Raw genomic sequence first — 21078 nt, forward strand, 5'->3', positions numbered from 1 at the left:
ATTGATTTTCTTTGGCTCACATTGGTTTGAAATGAGAAAGGGAGCTAAATATGCTGAAGTAAAAATACAGGGAAGGTGCTACACAGGAAAACAAACTGAAGTCATTGTGCAGAAACTGGGGATATACCACTCCGTGCCAGTTAGCTCAGTACTCCATCTAGATTTCAGCAATCAAGCAACATAAACTGGCATGCCCGGAGGGCCGGCCCAATCAGCCTGTGGGGTGGGCATGCTGCGGTCAACGCTACCTTGCAGTGTCATTCAGATTTTACCAAGAAACTCTCAAAGGCCTACCTGAGGCTTAGTGGAAACTGAAATTGTTCTGTTAATAGTGGACTTGGTTATTACAAATGAAACTAAATTTAAATTAATTTCTACTCCCTGCCCGAGTAAATCTTTCTTAGGAGCTTCCACGAAAAGGTGGAATTAATTTTTTTCCTCCTTGTGTCCATAATAAGCCGTTGGAGAAGGCACTTATAAGCACTGAAAAGCCAAAATATCAATAACAATCAGAAGGAGAATAATTACTATTGGAAAATCGGCAAACTTGAACCAGTGCTAAGATCATGAGGAGCCGGTCAAACAACACATCTCGAAAACCCCAGGATGGAGAGTGACTGGCAAGGCACAAAGTGGCCTGGGGTGATGACAGGCGGGCAGGTGTCTGAGGGCCCAGGAGCAGGAAACGTCACTCATTGGGGAAGGACACTCGCTTGTGAGGGCTCCGAGTAACTGCCCTGCTGAGAAAACACAGGCTCGAAGGGGCTGAATCAGTGTGTAACAGGGAACGCAGCTCCTCGTCAGGAACACATGCAGACAGAAGGGCAAAGGCCATGAAAACTGAGACTGGTAAGATGATTTAATGTGTGCGTCTATGCAATGCCCCAAAGGAATTCAGTAATGTCATCATGAGGCCCTACAGCTCCTTTCTTCACTCTCCACTCTGCCCTATGCCTCCCTACCACATCTCTTCTCAGAGATATGTGACTAGCCTCGTGTCCATCCCTCATCCCCCTACTCCCCCCCCCCCCCCCCCGCCCCGAGTGGAGGCTTCTGCACTAGAGACAGCAAGTAGTCCCAGGGAGTACTACAGAGCCCACAGGAGAACCCATTTGCAGCAAAGGAGCACAGCTCAGTGACGTGCAGCACCCCACCCTCCACAGGTATCTGCAAGCTCTGTTTCCCCTGTACCTCCCATCAGCTTGGCCACCTGCTTCCACACACCTGTGACATGGACTGAAAGCTTATCAAAACGTGGAGTCAATGGCTCTCATGGTATCAGAAACAATGTCTCACTTTTAAAACTACCTTGAAGAGAAATCCTTAGATATCCTAACACACATACTACAAATAATCGGAGGGAGAACTTACAGAATGCCCCATCTGTAACATAAAGGGAAGGTAAAAGGAAAGTAGCTCCAAATGCATGTGGACTGCGGTATTTACAAGCCTGTGAACCCTGGAAGACATAATGCAGCAATGAAAGGCCTGAAGAATACCCATAAACACATAGCTATTAATGCAAACTGAATCAGGCACACTGTGTAGATACTCAAGACACAAAAGCATTGCCACTGAGAACAAGGTTTTCTGAAATGACAACCATTTTGGGGGAAAACTCAGCAACATACAATCCTCCCAGATTTACTTGGCACTCACATTCCTAGAAAAAGTCAGTAAATATTAAAACTGTGCATATAAGAGTCAGATTAGAGCCAGGATTTTCACCTGTGTAACACTCCAGCAAGCACGAGACACTGGGGGAAGCAGCAGATTCCTCGCCACCCTGGGAAGTGCTATGTGCTGCAGGTATACCGCTCCTGGACGCAGCCCACTAACGGCCACAGTGCCCCCCAGTTGCTGATAACCACATCATCCCTGTGAGGGCGATTCTGCCCTGCGAGGACTACTCCTTTATACCAAACTGCTCCCACAGGTCAAAGCGCCAGAACAGAAATGGAGACTACGACAGTGCATGCAAGTTGTATTCAGCTACAGTGGTCTCTTCAGCCATCAGGACATAGGAGAGCATCTCTGCCGCTGTTTCCTTCCCATGGACTTCTCAGTTGGCACTTGGGTACCTCTTACCCTTTCCTCCTGGGAGGCCAAGTGCTCCCTTCTCTGAAGAACCATTATCTTTATCCAATCACTGCTAAAGCCAACTCTGGACCAGCACAAATTCAGAAGACAAGCAGACCTGCAGCAGGTGTCCCCCAGGCACCTACACAGCAGTCACAGATATCGCCCAGGAAGCTTGGCTGTGACTAGGACGTGCTTAGAAAAATGTTTGACAAGCCCACTGCCAGAATAAAACATACCTGCAAACCCTAGAGGAAACATAAATGATAAGCAACTTTTATCATTTGGTTTTGAAAATGCACGGTAGACCTTGCCATGTCAAGTCATAGGAAAAATAGTTCCTCCACAACTTTTGTGACACCTTCAGAAATGGCCCAGAATCATACAAAACGCCTACTTGCATTTTTAATAAAGAACACTTAAAAGCTACCTAATTCTTTAAACTAGAAACTTGCCATTTGATTATTTAAAGTACCATAAAACATGATTCTACAAACACATGCATCTACTCTATATTAAGACAATGTATATAATTAGAAATATAAACTTGGGGTGCGTAGGTGGCTCAGTTGGTTAAGCATCCCACTGCTCATTTCTGCGCAGGTCATGGTCTCACTGTTCGTGAGTCTGAACCCTGAGTCAGGCTCTGTGCTGACAGCATGGAGCTTGTTTGAGATTCTCTCTCCCTCCCTCTCTCTCTGCCCCTCCCCTGCTGCATGCACTCGCTCTTCAAAATAAATAAATTTAAAAATATATAAACTTAAAACCTTCTGTCTGAACAACAGAGAAACTAAAAAGAAAAGTCCAAAAAATAAAATCCCTTCTCAAAGTAAACTAATGTTGAGACAATTAACAGTGCACACGCACATGCCCTGCATACTTCATATCAAGTTCACACATACAAAAAACCATAATTAAATGGAGCGTTGTAAAACTACTACAAACTATTGTACCACTGACTGGTGGAAGGCCCCAGAGATTAGACAGAGTACCAAGGACCACAATTTCAGTTAAATTGTGTTAACAATGCTTGAAAAATTGCAAAAACTCTAAAATAGTTTCTACCTTTCTTTTGTGCAAAGAATATCAAGTAAGAGTTAAAAACTTATTCCTTAAATAGAGCCTGTGGTTAGGGTATGGAGAAACTAGAACCCTCATACATCACTTCTGGGAATGTAATAGGGTATAGTTTTTTTTTTAAAACAATTTGGAAGTTTCTTAATAAGTTACACATAAATTTACTGTAATACTCCTAGGTGCCTACTCAAAAGAACTGAAAACACATGTCCACACAAAAAGTTGTGCTATAAAATAGCAGCAGCATCTATGATAGCCCCAAACTGGAAACAACCCAAATATCTATCAAATGGTGACTAGACAGACAAAATGTGGTATATCCACCCAATGCAATACCACTCAGGAATAAAAAAGGAACAAACTACTGATACATGCTATAACATAGGTGAACCCCAAAAATGTTATGCTAAGTGAAAGAAGACAAACACATTAAAACCATGTATCATATGATTCTATTGGCAGGAAATGTCCAGAAAGGCCAATCTATATGAAGATTACTGATTGCCCATGGTTAGGGAGCAGGTTGGGGGAGGGGAAGCCACTGCTAATGGGCACCAAGGATCTTTCAGGGATGGTGGAAATGTTCTCTAACCCTGCATTTTGGCGATGACTGCACAACTTAGCAAATTTATTAGAAACCAATGAATTACACACTGAATTTTACACTACATACATTACACCTTACACAAGCTGTGGGAAACACATACACACATATATACATAGAGCCTACAGCTGAAGCCTTGGACACCTATGAAATGTTAAATCTGTGTTTTGGTCATCCCTCTTTTTTTTTTTTTATTAAAAAAAATTTTTTTTAATGTTTATTTCTTTTTGAGAGACGGAGAGAAACAGTGCGAGCAGGGGAGGGTCAGAGAGAGAAGGAGACAGAGAATCTGAAGCAGGCTCCAGGCTTTGAGCTAGCTGTCAGCACAGAGCCTGACGTGGGGTTCAAACCCACAAACCATGAGCTCATGACCTGAGCTGAAGCCGGATGCTTAACTGACTGAGCCAGCCAGGCGCCTCTATCATCCCTCTTTCTTGACTCTACACTGGAAAAGATGACATCAGGCCATTAACGTTATGAGAATGAAAAATTTTGCTATTCAATTTCCTCTTTAAGATAATAAAGGAGCATGGCGGGGAGGGAGGCATGGAGGGGGAGCAAATAAATCTGCTCTTTCCTCATTATGGAGTTCAAACCGGGTCATGGCCTTATTAGCCGGTAACTACGAGTAGCGTACTTATTACTGCACACTGCCGGCGGGGACTGTGCTGGGGTCTGGGAACTCAGAGTCCACTGCCCTATGAACATAGGACCTTTGTAATGGGCAAACGTAGGCCAGGCACTAGGCTAAGCGTGCTACTGGACACTCTAAACAATTAAGAAATGAGAAACTAGGGAAATGGTTGTATTCAGTTTATGTGTTGAAAATCTAACACAAGCCACTTACCTCCCAAACCTCAAAGTTGGTTTTATTTGTTAAAATGGGTATCAACTTAATTTTACATAATGAAAAACTTCAGTCTGGTAAATAGGCATACTGTGTACGGTGTCCTAAGACAACCTAGCTTGCCTTCCCCTCTCATCTCCTACCGAGTCCACTTCTGCTGAGCACCTCCCCATACAATCCCTGCTTTGCTCAGCTGGGCAAGGCCCTGCAGCCAGGGTGCTGGCTGCCTTCTCAGCAGGGAAACACTGGACGACATCCGGCACCATTCCTGTGCACAAGGAACAGGCTCTGGGTGCTATGGGCTGACGGTGCTCACTGATGGAAGGGGCAGGGTGAGAGGCACACAGAATGGCCCTCTAGGAAATGGGTCGTGGAAGAAACAAGAAACAGGGACAAAGTAGTCAGGATCCAGAGTCTCCGACCATGCTCCCGCCATCTACTCACAGAAGGTCCCACCCGAACCCGCGGCAGACATGCCACACCTACAGCCAAGCACCTTTGGGACCACCTTGCACAAAAGTTTCTAAGAAAAATAATTGAACAATGGTAAGTACAACAAGTGATGAGAATGCCAATCTGATAGAAATGGTAGGCAATTATCTTCTGTTGAAGTTGGCAGGATAAAAATGCATCTTAAGAAAAATGAAATGCTGTAAAGAAGAGTAGAATGGGCAGAAAAACGGAAATGCTCTATTTATCCTCCTCTCTCCCACCACTCTTGAGTATTTCCTCTATTTTCAAAAGCAATAAAACTGTTCTCCCACCAGCAATCTGCCTGCATTCGGAGACACACTGGCCAACAGGCCCCTCTGGCAGGCAGGGCCCCAACTCGGCCCAGAGTATAGAGACCTGCCATTTCTGGGGCAGTCGGCACTCACAAGGGGTCACAATGCTGTGGCTCTCTGCTGAGCTCCCTCTCCCTCCCCCACGAAATCCTTCCAGTGGCTCTCACCACTCACAGGGAGATACAGCACTGTCTGGGAGAAAATGGGGAGAATGTTCCAGCTACTGCCCCGTCAGAGGCCCCACAGTGCCCCTTCCTGCGAGCAAGCCTGCAGCTGAACTGCTGCTCTCCGTCAACAGAGGTAAGAATATTCCAAGAATGCCAAGGACGAATGAAAAGGACCAGTAGTGTCTTCTCATGATTCATTCCCCTCGTTCCAAACCTACTTTCTCTCTCATTCTTGAATCTCTTATTTAAAATAAACTTCGCAGAGGAAAAGTAGGGATCAGATGAGTAAAAGCAGCAACCTGCATAATCTGATAGAGCCAGCTAGCTAATATAACGTTGACATGAAAATATCCTACATAAAAAAATAATTTCTTTCCCATAAAAAATTCAAGCCTGTTCATAATTTAGAGGGTATGTGGAGTTTCAATCCTTTGCAATTAGGGAGCAAAATCAGTCCACTGGGTTTTGTCCAATGACCCTTTTAACTACTTGAAAATGATGTCTGATTATCAAATAATGTGATGGCTTATCTATAAAAACTTCTTTTTAAAAAATATTGATTCGTGATTTACATAAGCAAGGACATTCTGAGAAGCCTTTTTAAATCATGCATAATACATTACTTATAGTTGAGAAACACACTGGGTCCATTTCTTCAGTGTCTAAGTGGATTTCTATTAGTAAGTCCGCGCCTGGGGAAACGCACTATTCGGAGCCAGCTCTACATAAGAATAATAGTTATTGTAAACTCAGACCTCTATGGTTGCTGGGGGCAAGCGGAGGAGGGGGATTTCAACACTTGTTTTTGATAACTTCCTGGAATTCTACAGTGCTCAGACACCACGTCGTATTTCTGGATGGCCAGACCTTTTGACAACTGAGATGACTTTAATTAAGACCTCAACCCAAATCAATAAAACCTCTCTGAGGACTTCAACTGAAACTGTCTTGGAGGAGCCTGGTGGAAAACTTCCAACAGAACCCAAAGCAGCATCTGTGGCCCCACAGAGCAGATTCCTGGGTCAGCCTGGGAGAGAGGTGCATCTGTAGGCATAGCTGAGACCTGCCAGAGAAGTCACTGGGCCACCTCCCTGGCCTTAATGCCGGGGACACTCCAGCTGGCCTGCAGACGCCTTGCTGAGGTTCCAAACGGGCCATTCTTCTGTGGCTACGTTTCTTGATCTATCCTACTGCTTCTCAAGGCTCCTTCCGTTCTCTTAATACATCACAGATGATAAATGGCTTTCACCACTGACAATGGTATTGGAAAAGCACATCACCAAAAACACTAATAACTGTTATCAGTGACCAATGATCCAGTGGCAGCCCTCTGCTTTAAAGTAACTATTTTACAGACAAAAAAAACCCTGAGGCTTACACTGGCTAGTTTGTCCAGGGCACAACAGCTACTAAGGGATAAAGATGGGATTTTAATCTACCTAACTATGGATTCCATGTTGTGAAGGACAACACGGGGTAGAAACGTACTGTACCATTTCAGTTCAATTCTAGGAGCACAAGATGACCCACAGGCATCAGCTGTGGCCATCTCCAAAGTTCTGTGAAGAAAGAAGTTAATGGAAATCACACATATTCTGGGAAAAGGAAAAAAAAAAAGTGTCCATCCACAACAGATGAACATCTTTCTTGCTAAGAAAACTAGAGTTAGAAAACTGTTTGGAAAGTAAATGCTCTTGACATATAAACTCTTCCTACTGAGCTATTGTTAAAATAACCACTTAATTTTAATTTTCAATTGTTTCTGATACTAAGATTTACTATAATAAACAGTCTTTAAAAAATGAGGAAGTGTTTCCATACATGCTGGTAACTTTTTCACAGGAAAAAGTCCCATCAAGAATAACAGAGAAAACTTTATTCTTAACCCTCATGTAAATGACATGCCTCGCCCTCTCAGTTATTGGAAGTTCTTTTTGAATACAAATAATTCCAACACTAAAATTTACACATATTTATAGTACATCCCCTTCTCTTCTCTGCAACAGTACATGATCACAAAACAGGCTTGATACAAAAAATTGGAAACTGAGAAATTATGGACCCGTGTCCAAAATCTACAACAATCACTTAGTTTATTCCCTTCCCCTCCTCCTGTGTTAAGAATGTGCTATAAGAGTAAGGAGTCCTGCAGCAACAAGCCAGGTCTCCTCTTCTAGCATCTCTCAGAAAAGTGACTCTGAAGCTCAGCAAAACTAAACAACGAACCTATCTTTCACCCTCTGTTCCGGAGCTTGATTTGCTCCACCATCACTTTTTCCACCGAACCTCTCCCTAGGATGGCTAAAGATGACAATGACTTTGCATTATGCATGGCAGTTCTCTGGGAGTGTGAGTCCGATGCAAACAGTGCCAGCTGTGGAAACAGTGCTTGTAGCTTCCCTCTTAGATGGGAGACAGTGGTCACAACAGCAGGCCTCAACCCTAACCTCCCTGCTTGGAGGCCAGAGGCCGATGGAACAGAAAAATGTATGTGCACGCATGTGTGTGTCTGCACGCACACCACCCAAGTTATATGTGCATGCTGGTACAACAGTAATCTTTTGTTGCAAGATAGTTCAGCATCACTTAGATTTGTCGGATGATAACCTGGCGCTCTAGAACTGGGTAACGCTACTGTTGACCAGGCCAGGGACTTAATCTTCAATGAAGGCTCAAAATACACCAGTCTCTTCCTGTGCCTTCTCTCCAGCCCCTCTCATTTTGCTGGGAGTGAAGGGAAAGGGTGCCTCCCTCAAGTCTGAAGCAGCTCAGAACCCAACCCCACCACCCCCTTTTGCCTGCCCATTTGGGGTACTATCCTTCTGTATCTACCAGCTGTGTTGCAGATAAAACACAAGCAGTTTTTCCCCTAGATCATAATATTCATACTCACTTTGCCCTGCCAACAGTACAGTGAGTTCTTGAACTAAACCTTTCATAATCCATGTTCAGCACCGGTTTTATCAATACTGTTTTGGGGTGGAGGTGGTTTGATTTGGCCTATAAGCCATGAGCCAAGTCAGAGACACTAAAAAACGTAACTCTAAATGTGCAACACATCAAGGTAGGAATATGCAGAAATGTGGAAAGCAGCCTTGCATTTTAGAATAAACACTGAAGATATCTGCACAGACTGAAGAAAAGGTATTTGTGGGTGTGCCTTTACCACATTCCAAAATAAAATGCCTAGTTATCTGGTCACGCTTATGTCTGATTAAAAAAACTACCCCAACATTTCTGTGCTGCAGTTGCCTGGCCTGTGATAAGAATCACAAAACACTTCAAATAATCTGTGCCTTGTAAACTTCACTCATTTATTATGAAAAGCAAATGTTCACGTCCATTCTTGTGGACACCCAGCTGTCTCACCATGAAGTCTTTCTTTGCGTTTGGAAAAGACTGACTTCAAAATCAGACCCGGTCCATGCCTACCCAAGCCTCCATATGCTAGGGAAAGGCCTTCACTTGGGACGTGTTCCTAGGTGACACGGGGTGGCTTGTAGGGACATCCTGAGTTCCCCAGACCTTCTTTCCAGGCCTCCCTCAGCTGTCTGTGCCCTACAACAGAACAAAGACCAGCAGGACCCACTTCTCCTCACCGGGAGCCCAAAGCTTCTCTGCCCCCACACCCTTCTCTGGGGAAGTGTCCAGGTGAAGACAGCAAAAATGGGGGCAGACGTGGGCTCTGGTCCCAGGCCAGCACTCCAGCCTGGGACCAAAATCTTCTCAGGCCCCCGTTCTCACATGTAGAAGGAAGGCTGGCCTTGGAAAAGCTGTAAGCCTAACAACTCCAACCTATATGGCCTCCTAAATAAAATGCTGTGAAACCTGAGTTGTTCAACTTTTCAGGGATATGCCCTCACAGCTGCTCCAGTCATTTTACACAGCTCCTTGGGGTCAGGGAGGACAGTGCCTGAAGATCTCAACCTTTGAGTTCCTCCCCACGTTCTGTGTGGCAGCCAAAGACCAAGATGAAATTTTTATAGATCCAAAAACCTCCGACTGACACGTGAGGGCTTTAAGCTCAGAGACTCATTTGGGGATCTTGAGTAGGACGTTTAGATTCTCATTACTGCTCTACTGCCTTGTGATGTGTGAAATGGAGGACACAAGTGTATTTGGCTCTATAGATACTCTGAGTTCCTCACAAGAAATAAGAGCAGCAAGTATAGGAAGCATCGTTCAACTCCCATGAGAATGGTTAAAATGAAAAAGTCTGACAATTCCAAGTGCTGACAAGGAGACAGAGAAACTGGGAACCTTAGGGGCACCTGGGTGTCTCGGTTTGTTGAACATCCAACTCTTGATTCCAGGGTTGTGGGATTGAGCCCTGCATCAGGCTCCACACTAAGCATGAAGCCTGCTTAAGATTCATTCATTCATTCACTCTCTCTCTCTCTCTCTCTCTCTCTCTCTCTCTCTCCCCTTCTCCCCAGCTTGTACTCACTAACAAAAACAGAAATAGAAACTGGGAACCTTACACACTATTGGTGGAAATATAACATGCTACAGCCACTTTGGAAAACATTTAGCAGTTTCTTGAAAAGTTAAACATACCCTTACCCTATGGCCAAGCCATGCCAGTCCCAAGTATCTACCCAAGAGAAATAGGTCTACATACAGTTAAACACTATTCATGATAACCCAAAACTGCAAAAAATCCAAATGTCGATCAAGCAGTAAATGGATAAACAAAATATAGTCCACCCGCACAGTGGAATACTACTTGACAATGAAAAGGAACTAACACCAATACATGCAACATGCTGATCTTCAAAACAGGATAAGTGGTAGAAGCCAGGTCCGAAAGACTAAAGAGAGTATGATTCCATTTATACGAAATTTCTAGAAAAGGTCAAACTAAAGACAGAAAGCAAATAGGTGGTTGCCTGGGGCTAGGGGTCAGGATGGGGGAATAACCACAAATAGACACAAAGGAACCTTTTGATGATGTAAATGTTCTAGAACTGGATGGTGGTGATGATTGCACAACTGTGTGTCTTAAAACCCAACAAATTTTTATGTGGGTGAGTTCTATGGCATATAAAAGATAGAGGACATTAAACTCAGTAAAATTGTTAAAAGAAAGAATCAGAACCACAATCTTCTATTGCCTGTGGAAGCATTCAGCATCCTTTACCATTAGCATTAGGAATAAATGCTCAAGCCGTACCTTCGACACTGAAAACTAGAGTTTGTGTGGCTGACAGTTAAGGAGAAAAAAATCAGAAACCAAATGAACATGAACTCAGTCCAGAGCTGTGACTTGTTTCTCTTCTAGAATCTTGTGCTGTTCCTTCTTGACTTCTCCTGCTCCTCATGGAGACCATGAATTTCTTTTCTTGGACATCACATGAAATAGTCACAGAAAAGAAAACAGAATGAGCTTTCTGTTCTCAGTTACAAAGGCAGCCACCTGAGAGGACTGCTGTTGCCTGTTCCGCAAAAACGCCAGAGAAGTAAAGACGGATCCCAAGACCCTCTTTTCCCACTTCACACAGCTTCCTTGGTATTAATCACTGCAAATCAGTTTTCCCACTTCATATATATGAAGTCTGAGCCTTCACATACCTATGACTTAGAATTTAACACTCGGAAAAACAAACCTTTCTTGATTTGTAGAGATACAGGTAAAATGTTAAATGAGTCAGGTATGCACTTAATGCCATTCTGTGGCTCGTTTGATGAGTCTTTTTGTGCTCACCATCAGAAAGATAAAAGAGGCATAGAATTATTTTAATACCCTCCCCCCCCCAAAACAGGTCATGCACTGTGTGTTGCTGAGACAAGTGGGATGCTTTGTGAAGAACAGAATCCAGCATTCAAAAATCACAAGAGGAAACTGATGCGCTCTAGAGCTTGCAGTCACCACCCTTAATTCTGAAACCAAAAGTTTAGGGAAGGAAAAAAACTCCAAAACTTAATGATGCACATACAAGGGCAAAAATTGAGTGGAACAGAATGAAAACATGACATCCTCCTATCCAGAGGCAGGTGAACTGGCTGTGGCACTTTGCACAAGCTGAAAGGGAAGTACTGACTAGCGCTTCAGTATGATCTCAGGAAGACCATCAGAATTTTGAGAACCGAAATGATGGTACCCTCAATTCTACAAAATAACCAAAGTTGAATAAACTGGAACAAATATTTATATCCTGCTATCATCCTGGACAAGACTTATGGATAATGCAGAAAGCCCAAAGCGAGAGGGTTTCTTTCCTTAGAGATCCAAACCGCTCTGTGCACACACCTGCGGTACCACTGACAGAAGTTCGATTCAATTGTTTTACACTTTATACATTTCTTTTACATTTAACAGTAAACTCTTTGAGGCCTATTTTCCATTTATCTCTACTTATGTATACTCCTTATTCAAGGTTTTGTGTGCTGTGGATAGGCAGTGAAGTTAGTAAATAAATGGTTCAAATAAAAATAGAATTTAATAAGGAATGTTATACATGGAATTATATAGGCAGTATTGTATTTCTAGCCTTGGGTTTTCAAATCATCCTGGTTCCTAAGTGTCAGCAGAATTTCTATGATAGGTTCCAGCCTTACTTGCAAAAATGGATGAATTTATTTTTAAGAATCACATTTTCAAATAGACACTAACACTATTTACATGTATGTCAATCAAACCCCTATCTCTGCTTACAAATCATGTAAGAGCATTAAAATGGATTCGGTTAATTCAGTTACCCAATTGCCCACCATAACTTCCAAGCTGCATGTGTAAAGGTTGCTTTATCAAAACAAGGCCCAGGCGTGGAAACTTGAGTCCAGGGTAGCCTCAGGTAAAATGCATCTTATACTCATGTCCTTAGTTTGTGCCACACTGGTTTGAATTTATTTGTCACATGCTGCTTTGTGTGTGTTTGATATGTGTGTGTTTTATCTCCCATGGCCAGAAATGACATCTCCTGTTTCTCTGGTATTTTCCAGCAGCTTCTTCCACAGGTCTTATGTATAGCAAATCCAAGAAAACATGTTGGCTGATGAGAATTGACTTAAGTTTTTTAGCCTCGTTATTTGAAAACCAGAGTCCTTCAACATTATTTTTCTGTGTATTGTTCTAAACACATACCACAATCACATAAACCTAGTTTTATGTAGGAAACTAAGTGTGAGAAGAGCGTGAGTAAAATATAATGGAGAAAGTGTTTTCTATGTGAGATTCTTTCAAAAAGCACTACTGCTTTTAGGCCAGAAGTTCTCCACCCATGGGCACAGATTGCCTGTTTACCACAAGGAGTCAGCATGCATTTGTATATTGCTAAGATGCAGACAAAAAGACTTCAGAGAATCCACTTTAGATTTCTGCCAAATATAAAGCCAACTCAAGTCCAACTGCCAACAAAATAAAGCACTCTAAATTGTAAAGTTCCTAACAGGGGACTTTGAAAAGTCACAAGAAAACTAAAACAAATTTGAAGTACTTTATATACAGTATCTTAGTTGGTCTTCAAATCCACTCTCCTGAGCAAAAAAAAAAAAAAAAAAAAAAAGAAGTTACCATTATTCTCATTTTACAAATGAGGAAAACAAAGCTCAAAAGCCAATGGACAACTGTGAAAACTAACCCACAATGAGACATATTCAAGTAACACTTTTAGAATTTAAAGAAAAATCTGGGTGTCTAAGAAAAAAGACCAGGGAAAGAAATGAGACCAGTAGAAGATTTTATGCAAAACAATGGAGTAACATGCTCAAGACACTTAAACAAAGAAATTTTTACATCTGGTTGAACTGACCCTAACGTGGAAAGAGCATAAACTTATAAAAATCCAAGACCTCAGGAAATATAGTTGCCCCAAGCTCTTCCTGAGAAATCCAGTCTGGAACTAGCTTCAAAAAATGCTAATCACTGAAGATCAGTTATATAAGGGCAGCTGATGAGCATTATAAATTCACATGTAGAATTAAAACTATGTGATTTTATATATAGTATACTATAAAATGTCTACATCCTCAGACACTGTAAACTAGTGCAACTATCAATAAAAAGGGGGGACGGCTGGATGGGGGGGGAAATGGGAAGACTATATCAATAATACAGTCAGCTTGTTGACTGTGTTAAAGGTATTTACCTGGAAGAAAAAAGGCAATATTTCAAGTCACATGACAGAAGATAAAAAGAGGAGGGAAAGAAAAGGTTAACATCTAATTTCACTACTGCTCACAGCAGGAAATCAATACACAAGAGCAAAAAAATAAATAAAAGTGAAGAAGAAAACCCAAAATGTATTATTATGTCAAAGTAACCATTAGAACAAAAATACAAGCCTCTTAAATACTAAAAATGGACAAAAGAAAAATTATATCATAAAAGTATAAAAAAGAAACAAGGCCAAACACACACATTGATCTTATCATTAATGTACACTGGCTTAACTAGTCTATTAAATGAAAGGATTTTCAGTTGAAAGCAGAAGTCAAGTGACAAACTCAAGGAGCACATGATTAGGTGGCAGAGTTGGGAACAGGGTCAGGTCTTCCTGGCTCTGAGCTCTCTTTATAGAAGAGATGAAAAAGGAGCCCCACGACAACCAGGAAAGCTCTTCTAAATGTGGCTTCGTGAAAACCTCTGTCATTAAAGAGCAAAATAATTAAATAAAAAACTGGGACATTAGAGTTTTTTAACAATGTAATAGCCAAGTATGACTTAGTAAGGTAAGTGCCATGTGTGGAATTCATTCATCTAATTCAGTCAACACGTATTAAGGCTGCATGAAATCAGGTCCTTCCCTAAGTGCTGGAGATAAAATAAAAGGCCTGAGTGTCAGTTCTGCTGTGTGCAGAGACTCAGAAATAAAAATGAAATACAGGTTAGCTATACTTAAAGATACGTACTAGTGTCTGCCTCCTGAAACAGAGGTGAATGGGAACATTAACAGGCCTCCTAAACTACACTGACACCAGTAGGTGTTACTAAAGTAAGGCATCTTATTACTGCCATATGAGGCCAGGCACAAAACAGCAATCATTAAAATGCCAAAGATGAGAATGATGACCAAGTAAAGCATTCTATCACACAAACTAATGCTTCCTATAAAAGTAACGAAAAAGTCACAAAATTGTTCTCTGCCCGCCTCCCTGTCCCAGCCACATTCATGTTTTATATTAAAATGGCTTTCATCTTTCATGGCATAGAAGAGTTGCTGGCTGCTGGCATCAAATCTGCTAAAATCAACAATAGTGTAATTATCTGCACACTTTCATGTGTTTTCAAAACACTTGCTGGCTGGGATTTTCCTCATTTAGAGATGTGTACTTTATGCTCATTGTCTAGGGCTGTCAATAGCCTGAGCTAAAAAAAAAAATCTGTTTAGGGGCGCCTGGGTGGCTCAGTCGGTTAAGCCTACGGCTACGGCTCAGGTCAGATCTCACGCTCGTGGGTTCAAGCCCCGCGTCAGGCCCTGTTGGGTTCAAGCCCCGCGTCAGGCTCTGTGCTGACGGCTGGCTCAGAGCCTGGAGCCTGCTTCCGGTTCTGTGTCTCCTCTCTCTACCCCTCCCCCTCTCGTGCTCTGTCTCTCTCTGTATCAAAAATAAATAAAACATTTAAAAAAAAATCTGTTTAAATATGGCCCAAAGCATTCTTTTCTGCAGCAATTATTTGATTTGTTTGTACCTCACCTACTTTCACAAAGCGTTTGCTCCAGTATACAACATCCTCATACCACACTGCTGGTTGGTGGTACTACTTTAATGGTACATTTACATGAGTGGGTACATGCAAAGCACTTAGAACAGAGCTTGACACATGACAAGTGTCAGCTATTATTATATTAATAGTCCCATTCACAGATTCTTTTTAAAATACTTGAATAAGTGCGTGAGGGTAAGCGGATGACTATACTTTAATTTTCTCCGTTATGCTAGTCAAAAATGGCAGGAATTTCAGTACGCTCTGAGTTCTTAGAACATTTTTTTAAAGGGACAGATTCTTTAAAAAATAAATGTATGGAACAGATGAAAATTCAATGGTATAAAATTATACAGTTCAAACTTCCTTCCCAAGCTACCAAAAATACAGTTTATTAGCAATTCTTCCTTGGTCCAGCTTAAAGGGAGAAGGGGAGGCAGAAAAAAACCCCAAGATCTTGTAAAACTGAATCTAACTTGAGACCCAGGTACAGAGAATTTAATAAATTATGTATTTGCTAGAGATTTACAAGGAAAAAAGAAAGACCCACAAATAAGAGCCAGTTCTAAATATTGCAGCAATAAAATAACGAATTGCATATTAACAGCGCTGTAATTACTCTTTTTGTTTGGTTTCTTTGTAATTACTTTTATTAAATTACCCTGCCTCTCCCCATCACTCAAGCAAATTGTCATCCAAAGGCACAATCAGTACAACACAGGACACAAAGCCACTCACAGATAGGGAGGGCGGCTGGTGCCTCAAGAGCAGTGACTCATTAGAACCCATAAAGCTTTTCTCTGGAGATCAAGTATCAATGAAGCTATTGTAAGAGATCACAGCTATATAAATGTAGACTAGTTATGAATTCTCACAGGGCAAGAACATTTTCAAAAAGAGGGAAGGGCACCAATGCCTGGGAAACCACTCAAGACCAATGCTGCCTCAGTTGCATAAGAGTGGCTGCCCGCAGCCTACCAATTTGCTAAATGTGGGGTAGCTCCTGTAAAGGGAAGGACCCTTGGTTCAGCACTCTCTAAATTCATCTCGTGCCATTTTGTCAAGCCTTGTATCCTGATCGTTCCCGAGTCAAGCCTAACACGGTCATCGTCTGCTGTTACAGGTCCAAGAAAGAGCCAGGTAATTTTTATTAGTCTTAAATAGTTTTCCAGAAATCATAAACTTAATATAAAACAGACTGCTATCACAAAGGATAAACAGCAGTAAAGCACTTTGTTAAATAGTTTAAAATTTGTACCTACCTTTAACATGTTGAATATTTCAATATTATAATTGTAATAAAAGCATTTTCTTAGAACATATAAAATTTTAAAAAGAGCAATAAATGTGGCAAAATGCAAAAGCCAAAATGGGTTTTATACATATTTTTAATCTGTAAATTATTATTCATACCAAGATTATCACTGCAATTCAAAATCAAATGTGTGGAAAGAACAAATGAAATAAAAGGGAGGGAAAATGCTCTAGAATCTAGGGAGCATATTATCACAAAGAAAATAGTGTTAGCATTTTCTTTTCTCAGAGACTCTGAGATGGTCACTAAATACGACAAAATCCACATTTTCACAACCATCTTTCTAGATCTTTACGTTTCACTCGATATTTCAAGAAAAATTTCACCACATTTTTAACAGTCTTATGCTCTAGAGTATTGTTTTTCGGGTCCTGGCAGGAAAGAACAATTAAGGTAATCTTAAAGGGTGCTTTTGTTAGAAACCGTTTGCACCTAGTGTTCCTTATGACTAATCGTAACACAGGCCAGACAGCCTCACCAAGACCGCTAGCTTAGAAACAAACTAACACACATAAAAGATAGCATGTTAATAATAATAGCCAACCTTAATTTTACTGAATTTTCAATGTTTTAAAAATTTGCCAATGAATACCTCTGACATCATCATATATACTTGATGATGACCAGAAATGAGTAGCTTAAAATTTATTCTCTGTACATTATCAGATTATGTATAAAACAGGATTTCAGGTGCTTGTTTTCAATCTGAAAACTGGAATTTTCTTCTTCTAAATGAATCACATATATTTATAAAAGTATTACATTTTTCTTTAATCTTTGAATGTGATAATTTGCATTTATCTTTGAATCAGTTAAAGATAAAAGCAGGGCAAAAAATGTTCCTCTTCCAAAACCAATAGCCATTTAGTAAAATCTATTAACGTTATTTTAAAAAATACGTATCATACAATTTGCTTTTGCAACCACCATTGTTTCACTGCCTCTTGCAGAACCGAACCATTCACCCTAATTGTTCTTTGTGTAGTTGTTCCTGTTCTCCTTGCTGCTGCACAAATTATTCAAACTAAATAAAAAGAATTTGAAGTAACAAAAAAGGAAGAACATCAGAATGTAAGGAGAAAACAGCTGAGGACCAGAAGCAAAAGAGAGGGGAATTCTGTAATTTAAAATGAAGGAGACAGAGAACAGTATAAAGGAACTGAGCTGCACCACGTGGAAAGGAGGCTAAAGTATGAAGAGAAAATAAAATGAAAGTAAATGTCAAGGAAGGCAGAAGATGCATAAGACGGCACGTTGGAGCTTCCGGAAGATGAGAAGTGAAACCTGGAAGACAGCACCGGACTCGGCACAGCTACCTGGCGGCTGGGTGGGAGGGAAGGGCTTGCACAGGGAGGAGAACAGCTGCGAAAGGCCAGGAGAGCATTTTAAATCACTTCTCAGGGTGGTACCTCTCACTCACCCAGTTTACTTTATTTCATTATTCGTTATTTTAACCCACAGCTGAGAACAGGGTAAGTTTGTTTTGCTTCCCCTTCTGAGTTCACTGAAAAACTCAACTCCTAGATCAGGCTGTGGCTACCACTTAGCACCTTCGTGATTTTCTTTACGGGAGAAAATAAATACCTCCTGTAAGGTTACATTCGCCACCTATAATTCCTCGCCCGCTTCCAGACTGTGGCCTTCACTGCCGCTCGGTTTTCCTTCCATGGGCAGGTCAGGAGACTCGGCTCTCCACAAGTCAGTAAACACAAGAGAAATGTTCTGACCCTAGCATAGTAAAGCACAGACTTGTTAACCAAGTTCAGTCCGATTTCGGATGAATCCCACATGAGCCTGAAAGATGTAAATACAGACTTGGGGGACAGAGGAAGGGCAGCATGGGGGAGAAACAGGGCAAAGAAAACAAAGTAGGCAAATAAAAGCAATGGGCAGATGGAAAATTCGCCTACCAGAAATGACTAACACTCATTTTCATATTTTACAGTAATATAAAATGAATAAAAGCTGGAAATACCATAGTTTTATTTGAATGTTGTAGAAATAGATAGTGGATGCACGAAAAAAGGAGAAACTGGCTAACGTGCCTCTACTTGTGGCATGGCAGACATTTAAAAACACGTACTAAACTCACCAGCGAGTTAACTACTGAGATTCCTACTAACAGGTTCAAATCCTAGCAAAAGGTTAACGCATGACCTTGGTTTAAATACTCATTACCATACAGAATTTGATCTGTACTTCGGAATAGACACTCAGGCAATCAGGGGATGGCAGCTTGGCTTCCAGCTACAGGATGGCCTCTGCGCCTTTCAGAACTTGCTCTGATGTCCTTGGTGATCACACTCCCTTTCACCTTGCCCTTGAAAGTATCACAGGCTTTGCCTCCACAAGCTCCAAACTCTCTCCTGGCTGTAATACCGGCAAAACAGTGGGAAAAGGGCTTGGCTGCTGTGCAGAGCCAGGAAGAAAGACTGGACATGCTGATAATTAATATTCTCTGATCCAACTCTGAAATCTCCCATCTTCTGGTCCCTCTACCTCCTCCCTCAAAGCTTCAGCTTGCAGCTTCATTCCTTGAAAGGAAGTTCAGTGTGTTGGTCTCAACCTACTTCATTTTCATGTCCTCCTTAAAACCGCTGCCCACATTTTCTAAGAAAAGTCAAACGGGCACCCTGCCTCAAAGCTCTAATATACAGCCTCTATGGAGCCACAAAGGCTCAGCAGAGAACCCCATTTTCTTGGGAGGTAAAATCCTCAGCTCCCCCTTCTTATTCTCTGAAGGCAACGGTCAGATCATGGGTATCACAATGCTTTAAGTTGAGGTTTGGGGAATGAGTGACGGTACCTAGTAATCCACAAAGGTAATGGTTTCCTTCAATCATGCATGGCATACTGTCCATTTGGGTAATCTTATTTTTGACTTACGAAAGTAAGAGCTAGAAATTTATTTTGAAATACTAAGCAAGCCATAACACTTCTCCCTTCTTTGGACAGTTTATGATCATGTTCATCACCTCACAAATATTTTTTAAAACACCTGGAGCATGCAAGTTAAACAAGCACAACCTACCATGGCATGGCGAGGTGTGGTTAGAAAACTCAAGTCTCTTCAAAATGACACCTTTTTCTATTACTGTTTAACTGAACTGACAGATATGGCCCTGTTTAAAAAGGTAAGGCCTGGGGGACCACTTTTCACACACTTAATGTCTCCCTACAAATGACCAGGACCTAGGCCACTTCTTTTCCCAATTCTCTTAGAAGCTGGCTTTGGTATCCTTACTTGCACTCTGAAATTCTGGGATCACCTTCATTATGATGTGCTTTGTGCACATTCTCGGACACAGCAATGCCCATACTAAGGCAACACATCACAGAAATTGGCAGCACCATTATCAGCAAGAATTTGGCTTCAGAATCAGGAGTGATTCTAGCAGCAGAAAAACAACACACATCTATTTTAATCCCTTGGTGCTATAAAGAATCAAAAAACAGTACAGGAATTAAGTAGACACAATAAAAACTATCTGCTATAACATTTGTAAAAACATTATTCACTTTTAAGAGCTTCCAATAAAAGTCACTTAGAAAACAACAGACTACTTACCTTATATTTTATAATATTTATTACAACGACAAATCAAGTTTTAATTTAATATAATTTCAGAAGAAAATAGGAGTCCAAACCTCTGCAAAGTAACAAATTCAAATTCTAAATTTAGAAAAACATTTTCATGTGCTTTACAGTAAATAAAATCCCTTATAGTGTTTCAAAAGAAATTCACTTCTTTCATCGTCTCCCTCCATTTTTAAGATTACTCTAAAGTTCAAAGGCTAAATGAGTGTGCTACTGTATCACAACTGAACAGAGAAACCCGATATTGTGGGCAATTTACTCACAACACCCCCCCAATCTACAGACACTCTAACAACTCCCATAATAACTAATACTGGCCTAATAATAGAACCTGCTTATATCCTACTGCTCTATTTAATGGGCACGAAACCTATCTCCATCCGGGGTCGTTCTCTTCCTGACGACATAGTACGACCACCACAATCACTAGCATTACCAACCAATTTTTTTGTATAAACTATCCGCGTAAATTTACGACTTACTGTAAATTTAATTAAAACTTAAAAAAAATGCTATTCTATTGTTGTGACCAAGTCCTCTGGGGGCAGACAAGAAGATTTCTCAAGAACTTCACCAGTGCTCTCTCTCGGGGACCCTACCTTTTCAAACACTTCTTCGGTCTCCCGTCGCTTCCGTTTTCGGGGTCTCCGGTTCATTCGAATCCATTTCTCGACCTGAAGTTCAAAAACCACAGAGCATTTTAACCAGGACGACGGGTCGTGAGGGCCCTTCCTCGGCATGAGAAAGAGACGACCGACGGCCTCGCGACGCAGCCTTCCGGCGCTTCACCTGGGGAAGCCACAGGCACCTTCCGGGCCCGCTGGGCGACCTCAGCGCCGGGGACCCAGGAGGTGCGCGGGGGTGCGACGCGCCGAGGCCGTGACCTTCGCCCGGGCCGTTCCCTCTGGTCACGGGCCCGGTAGCCCGGCCCCGCGCCGGTGCGCGCCGGAGCCCCCGAACGGG

At 41.7% G+C, this 21078-nt stretch overlaps 1 protein-coding gene across 1 annotated transcript in view; it reads right to left on the minus strand.

The window, feature by feature from the left end:
• Positions 1-21078, minus strand: part of AOPEP (aminopeptidase O (putative)) — a 333459-nt gene that overhangs the window by 52859 nt on the left and 259522 nt on the right. Inside the window, exon 13 of the mRNA XM_029919477.1 lies at positions 20715-20789. Within this exon, the coding sequence (XP_029775337.1) occupies positions 20715-20789 (75 nt within the window). The remainder of the gene's footprint in view (positions 1-20714; positions 20790-21078) is intronic.

This window comes from Suricata suricatta, chromosome 13 (assembly GCF_006229205.1).
Source record: "Suricata suricatta isolate VVHF042 chromosome 13, meerkat_22Aug2017_6uvM2_HiC, whole genome shotgun sequence".
Taxonomy (NCBI): domain Eukaryota; kingdom Metazoa; phylum Chordata; class Mammalia; order Carnivora; family Herpestidae; genus Suricata; species Suricata suricatta.